Source organism: Lemur catta, chromosome X, assembly GCF_020740605.2.
Source record: "Lemur catta isolate mLemCat1 chromosome X, mLemCat1.pri, whole genome shotgun sequence".
Classification (NCBI taxonomy): domain Eukaryota; kingdom Metazoa; phylum Chordata; class Mammalia; order Primates; family Lemuridae; genus Lemur; species Lemur catta.
In genome coordinates this window covers 30,577,782-30,584,424 of record NC_059155.1, presented here as the reverse complement: position 1 = coordinate 30,584,424, position 6,643 = coordinate 30,577,782, and the positions used below count along the sequence as shown (strand labels likewise).

The window sequence follows — 6,643 nt, the reverse complement described above, 5'->3', positions numbered from 1 at the left end:
TACCAGGGAGAAGAATGCTGGTCCTAAGTCACTCATGGGATGCCCAAGCTGGATCAATGTCCCTCCGCCTCGGGGTTTGCCCTGCTTTGCTGGAGTCACCAGGCAAGTAGCACCAGGAACAACCAGCAGGTAGGGAGTTAAAAGTCTAAGCTACCCTCAGTCCACAGCAGGGAACCAAAAGGAAAGGTCCAAGCCCCATTCCCTGTAGATGCCTTCAGCTGGTGGCTAAATTGTCTCTCTTGGCAGCCATAGGTAGGGGGAGGTAAGGGGAGAATGAAGGACGAGGCGGAGGCAGGACTACACTCCCAGAGGCAGTCCTTCCACAATGACAAGGCTCTGGAGACCTGCAGATCTTCCGGGACCCACTGAACCCCTGTGACTCCTGAAGTCCCAGCCAGAGTTGGGGAATGTCTGTGTGGGGACGAGCAAGATGGAACCCTAGGAGTTCGGGCCCCCTAGGGAAGACAAAGGCACTCGGTGGGTAGAGAAACAATATGGTGCCTGCTGGCCAGCTCAGGTCTGTGGGGTGGGAGGCACCCTGAGGGAGCTGGGAGCCTGATGCCTTGTCCACAAGAGGCTCTCTGCTCACTAGTGGAAGCAGTCTCTGGGCTGGTGTCCACAGGGCTCTCCAGCAGCTCAAGAGCCCACCAGCAGTCTAAGATGCAAGGGAGGGAAATTTTAACCACTCCACCTACACTTCTCGCTGGTCTGCAAGCCTCTCAGGGCTTAATCCCTGCCAATGCCTTTGTCCTCCCAGTTGTGCTCTGTAACCTCTTCCAGTAGAGTCTCCTGTAGGTTCAGGCACCCTTCCTTTGACCCTCATCTGATCTATGTTTGTCTGTTTTTTTCTCTTTCATCTAAAATTTCTCCTTCTTGCAGAAACGTTCTGGCTGGAGCTGTTTCTCATCCACCATCTTGTCTCTACAACTATCTTTTTTACATGTTCATATACCACTTAACATCATTCTGCATACTATATTAGCATGTATATAACATTACAGGGACTTGTGCTTTTACTACACAATACAGATGATTCCCTCCAAAGCAAAAGTATTTACCGGTATTCTCCCTAGTTTCTATTCAGTTTTCTGCTTGCACCTATTTTATCTGAAATGCCAGTCAGTACTACGTTTTTAATTGATTCTGCCAATCTCTATCTTTTAATGACTGGAATTAGACCATTTACATTTGAAGTAATTAATCATATGTTAGGGCTTAAGTCTGCCATCTTATTACTTGTTTTCTGTTGGTTTCCCCTGTTTAGCTTTCCTCTGTTTCTCTTTTCTTGCCTTCCTGTAGGACACATGAACGTTCTTAGAAATCCATCTTGATTTATTTATATTGTTTTGAATATATTACCTTGCATAGTTTTCTTAATGGTTGCTCTTAATGTCATTACATTTTGTATGACTCACCACAATCTACTGGTATTAATATTTTACCACTTTGAGTGAAGTATAGAAAGCTTATTTCCATTTATGTTTCTTTACCCTCTCCACTTTTTAAAAATAATTATCTTAAATATTTGCTTTACATACATTAACCACAATAGGTGCTGTTACATTTTTTCTTTCAACCATCAAATATGATTTAAGAAACTCAAGAAAAGTAGGATTATCTATTATATTTATCCATATTTTTGACCCATTCTTAGGGTCTTTCCTTTCTGAAGTTCTAAGCCTTCTTCTGTTATCATTTCCTTTCTGCTTAGAGAGCTTCATTTAGACATTCTTAAGATAGGTTTGCTAGCAACACATTCTTAGTTTTCCCTCATCTGAGAATGTGTCTATATCTTAGTCCATTTGTGTTGCCATAAAGGAATACCTGAGTCTGCATAATTTATACAGAAAAGAGGTTTATGTGCTTCACAATTCTGTTGGCTGTACAAGAAGCACAGAGCCAGTATCTGCTTCTCGTGAGGACCTCAGACCACTTCCACCCATGACATGGAGATGAAGGGAAGCCAGTGTGTGCAGAGATCACATGGCGAGAGGAAGCAAGAGACAGGGAGGTGCCAGGCTCTTTCTTAACAACCAGCTCTAGCAGGAACAAATGAGTAAGAACTTACTAATTACCATGAAGATAGCACCAAGCCATTTATGAGGGATCCTCCCCATGACCCAAACACCTCGTGTTCAGCCCCAACTCCAACATTGGGGATCAAATTTCAACATGAGGTTTGAGGGGGAAACAAATATCCAAACTATAGCACTCTATTGATTCTTCACTCCTGAAGGATATTTTCTCTAGGCATAGAATTCACAGTGGACAATTTGCTTCTTTCAGCACTTAAAATATGCTGTGCCTCTTTCTTCTGGCCTCCATGCTTTCAGATGAGAAATAGTCATTTGAATTGATTTTCTCCTGTAATGTTTCATTTATCTCTGGCTGCTTTTAAGGTTTTTTTCTTTGTCATTAGCTTTCAGAGGTTTAAAAAACACACATAGACACACACACACACACACACACACACACACACACACACACACACACACACAATGGAGACAAAGTACAAATTCCTGACAAGCATGTGTACTCTCAGTCCTTCGTATATTTTCAATCAAGTGAGCTTGGTGGCGGCAGGGAGTATGTTTTACTCACTGTTTTATCACTGTACTCATTGTCAGCACTTAGCATTTTCTGGCATAGGACAGGCACTCAATAAATGTTAGCTGATTGAATGAGAAGGTAGAAAGAAAGAACTAGAAGACAGAGAGTAAAAGAAGAGAGGGCAAGAGAGATCATGGGCCCAAAACAGGAAAGAGAAAGACGAGAGGAAGGCATTGAACCCTTGAAGAATCCAAAGTGTCCTGTGTGGGACTGACATGGAGGGCCACAGTGTCCATAAAAGGAGTAGATGTAAAAAGCCAGCCCTCTGGCCCTAAGAAAAACTACTCATGGACATTTGTCCAGCTGAAATCATAACACAACCAGCTACCCATGGATAAAGCTTGATACATTTGGTTTAGTTTAAATGTCGGGGATTGGTTTCAGAGAGATACAAAATGTCGACTGTGGTCCTCTTACACCCAGACTTTTGGACCACTTTCTCAACTCTGAGGCGAGGAAGCCTGTCGCGCATGCGCGTCCAGGGAGGCAACGTGGTCACTGCTCCTCTGCCCCCAACGCAGCCCATGACCCCTGACCCCGACGGTGACGTTCACTGGGGCGACGCTGTCGCCCTTTGCGGACGTCAGCTCTGCAGCCTGGAACCCAGCATTGTGAGAGGCGTGGCCTGGAGGACAGGTTACCCTGGTAACCGTGGTGTTGGCGGCCCAGACCTGATCAGGGCAGAGGACAAGAAAGCTGTGTGTGAAGAGGAGAAACGACAACAGCTTCCACTCCAGCCCCCAGCCCCCTGGGGGCTGATGGGTGGCCATGGAGCTGTACCTCAAGAACTGCTATAAGACTGCTGAAGCCGCCGCCAAAAAGGCGGCCGCCGGCAACGTAAATGCAGACAAGAAACAGTGCGGCACCGGCACCGGCCCCGGCCCCGGCACCGTGAGTGGCGGCCAGTCCGCTGTCTTCCTCCTCCTGGCCCCAGGGTGGGGTCTCCAGGGGGCAAGCAGACCGACGGGGAGCAGAGCTCGGAGAGGGGGAGGCAACGGGGCGGGTCCCTGACTGCCATACTCTGGCTCCCCGGAGCCGGTGGCCGGGTCTGCCACTGGCTTCCACTGGGCAGGGTGGCCTTGGGCGGGGCCCAGAGATAGTGCTGGTGACCCAGGGAAGCCAGGAGGTCTTCCAGGCTGTCAGCCGGCCAAGCAGGTTCCTTCAGCCCTGAGTGTGGGACTCTGATTTATCCCGAGGTATTAGTAGCCCATTGAAGTGGGAGTAGATTGGTCTAAACTAAATGAACAGTTCCTGGACAAACTTTCCACTTGTATCTGACAGAGCACAACCAAAAACCCCATTCCAGAGGTCGGAGCGTCTCACCTATTGGATCTGCCTCTTGGGGTCAAACTGCCGGTTATCCCAGGAAGCGAGAGTGTATTCTATACTACAAATATAAGTGAAAAGGTAAACTAAGTTTTAATAATGCTTCAGTGATTTTCTTTACCCTTTTCAGCTTGCTCTTAAACTGGAAACACTTTGCTATGATTTTGTTTTATGTCAACTTCAATGTCACACACCAAGTGGAGTTAAATGAGTTAATGTGTTTAAGCTTCTAAACCTCACTTTAATGATTTGAATAGAAGGCCTCATGATGTTCCTCAGCCCACCCCACCCAGCCTTATCTCCAATCCAGAGCCTTCACTCTGACAGCTTGGGGTCTTTTCTGCCCAGCCACACATACCATGATGATTCCTCAGTCATCCATCTGAGTCCATCTGGCGCCTAAATCCTGGCATGCACTGTCTTCCTCTCCTTCCCAACAGTTCATTTCAACCTCTGGGTCCAGGAATTGGACTGAAGTTGAGGCTACAGGCAGATTGAACACAGGGTTCACAAACTGGGATTCCACAGGCCACCTCCAGCCTTAAGACAGGTCTGGGAGGGCAGAGGAAGAGAAAGGCAGTTAGCTTTACCCAAATCAGTCCACTGTCTGTATTCCCTCACTTCAGATTCTGCTTGCATGTTTTATTTTCAATGAACATCCTACTCATTTCAACACATTGATGTTTAAAAGTGTGATTTTATTCCTCTTACATTTGTAATACTTTTGACTCTGTTGGCAGCTTTATCAACCTTCTTATGGTTTTAATTTGACTGATCCTTACTGCCGACTTTTGGAAACCACCTATAAAAGTCTACATGATCCACATTTAAAAGCATATTACAAGCGCAAAGACATCCTAAGGAGATTGAAGAAAGCTGGCTCCATCACCACCAATAATAAAGTACGTTGGAGCCTACTTCCTGTTAACCAGCAGAAACCTAGGCATTTCTTAGATGCTTGCTTCTGTATCTAACTGCGAGTCTATGTCAACTTTTAGTTGCGCAATAGAGGGTACCTAATTTAAAAAACTCAATGAATTACTCAGTATTTGGGCCAAGGGAAATCAGGCAGCTGTTTTTTCTAAATAAAACTACTTGTTCCTACTTGACCTTTTTGCTTTTATAACAACCAAAGATAATTACCAAATAATTTGAGTATATAAGGACAGACACAGACACACTCTTATTTATTTTCCCCCAAATGTATTGTAGTGTTTTCCCCCCTGGTTCTAAAAGTAATAATGTCACTTTATACTTGTCAAAGAATATTTCCCATACACTTTGAGCAAACTAGAGACAAAGGGGGAAACTAGCAAAATACAACTTGCTAGAGTAAATGCTTTGGGGAGTTAAACATCATTACTATATTAGAGTTTTAATAAAAAAACTGATTGGGAATGGTAAACTCCTGATTATGATGTGAACCATGTTAATGAAATAATATTTGGATAGAAATTCCATTCTTCTAAGTGAAGTACTGTGAGAATGGAAAAACACACACCGCATATGCTCACTATGAAATTGGAACTAAGTGATCAGCACTGATGTGACACGTGGAAGTAAAACTCCACAGTAATCAAGCAGGTGGGAGGGGGGCGGAGGGGATGGGTGAAATCATACTAATGGGTATAATGTACACTATCTGGGTAATGGGCACACTTATAATTTCGACTTAAACTGTACAAAAGCAATTCATGTAACCAAAACATTTGTACCTGCATAATATTCTGAAATTTTTTTAAAAAGAAATTTCCTGGTGATACAATTGGATAGAAATATTGCCTTCAAAACTGTCACCAAAATGCATTATTATTAGACTTGATCCCAAATTGTTACAAAAATGAATGTTTTTTTTGCTATCTTCTCTGTAAAGTGTTATGATTGTTAAAACTTTGTATTTATAGTTTTTGTTTTTGTTTTTGTAGGTTGTATGTTCCTTGAAGGAACTGAATAAATACAGGGATTATCTGACCAGTTTAAAATTAGACTTTGAAAGAAACTATATAAAAGAACAAGTAAGTTAAATACTTAAATTTGCTTTATTTATGGCCTGTAAGAAATTTTTTTATGTAAGGTTTGGTCCTATGCAGAATATTTTCTTATAATATTCTGACTTAGAAGTATTAATAACAAATGCAATCAAATTTGTATAAGGGATCTATAAAAGATAAAATGAGACACTTGCCTTTCATTTAGAGAGAAAAATTTTCACTTGTCTGGAACGGAGACACACTAGACTTCAATGCAGGCTAACTGAATTAGCCATTTGCAGAGTACAGGACGTTTGCTAAGCCTGAAACATAAGAAGACATATCAAATGACAGGTTTATTTCTGGCACATAAAAAAACGTTAAATCTTTCTTTCTTTCAGAAAATGATTGAAAAACAAGTAAAGAAATTATACGAAACCAAGAGAGCTCATCAGGAAAGTTATCGTACAGCTCAGTTCCAAAAATGGTTATTACAGGATGGTGCACAAACAACTCCGGAGCAACAACAGTTAATAAAACAGAGGTACGATCAAAATTCATGCATATTTCATGGACACATTGTGGATCCCTATAGTCTTTAATGTGGAGAGAAAGAAAGGTATATCGGGAGGTACAGAGATTGGGAACCTTGGTACCAAGGCTAGGGGGGAGAGTTTCTACCTGAGAAACCTGCAGCCTCTAGGAGCCCAGGAGGGAAGCCAAACTGACATCTGAAG

At 43.1% G+C, this 6,643-nt stretch overlaps 2 protein-coding genes across 2 annotated transcripts in view; both read left to right on the top strand.

Annotated features, from left to right (window-relative positions):
* Positions 1–3,212: 3,212 nt before the first annotated feature.
* LOC123628187 (fibrous sheath-interacting protein 2-like) lies at positions 3,213–6,189 on the top strand. The gene is made up of 5 exons (XM_045537829.1): positions 3,213–3,501; positions 3,892–4,017; positions 4,677–4,838; positions 5,862–5,951; positions 6,133–6,189. The coding sequence occupies exons 1-5, from the start codon at positions 3,379–3,381 to the stop codon at positions 6,187–6,189; spliced, it is 558 nt and encodes a 185-aa protein (XP_045393785.1). The 5' UTR covers positions 3,213–3,378.
* Positions 6,190–6,310: 121 nt separating this feature from the next.
* LOC123628186 (fibrous sheath-interacting protein 2-like) overlaps positions 6,311–6,643 on the top strand; it is a 29,351-nt gene continuing 29,018 nt past the window's right edge. Inside the window, exon 1 of the mRNA XM_045537828.1 lies at positions 6,311–6,450. Coding sequence (XP_045393784.1) covers positions 6,311–6,450 — 140 coding nt within the window. The remainder of the gene's footprint in view (positions 6,451–6,643) is intronic.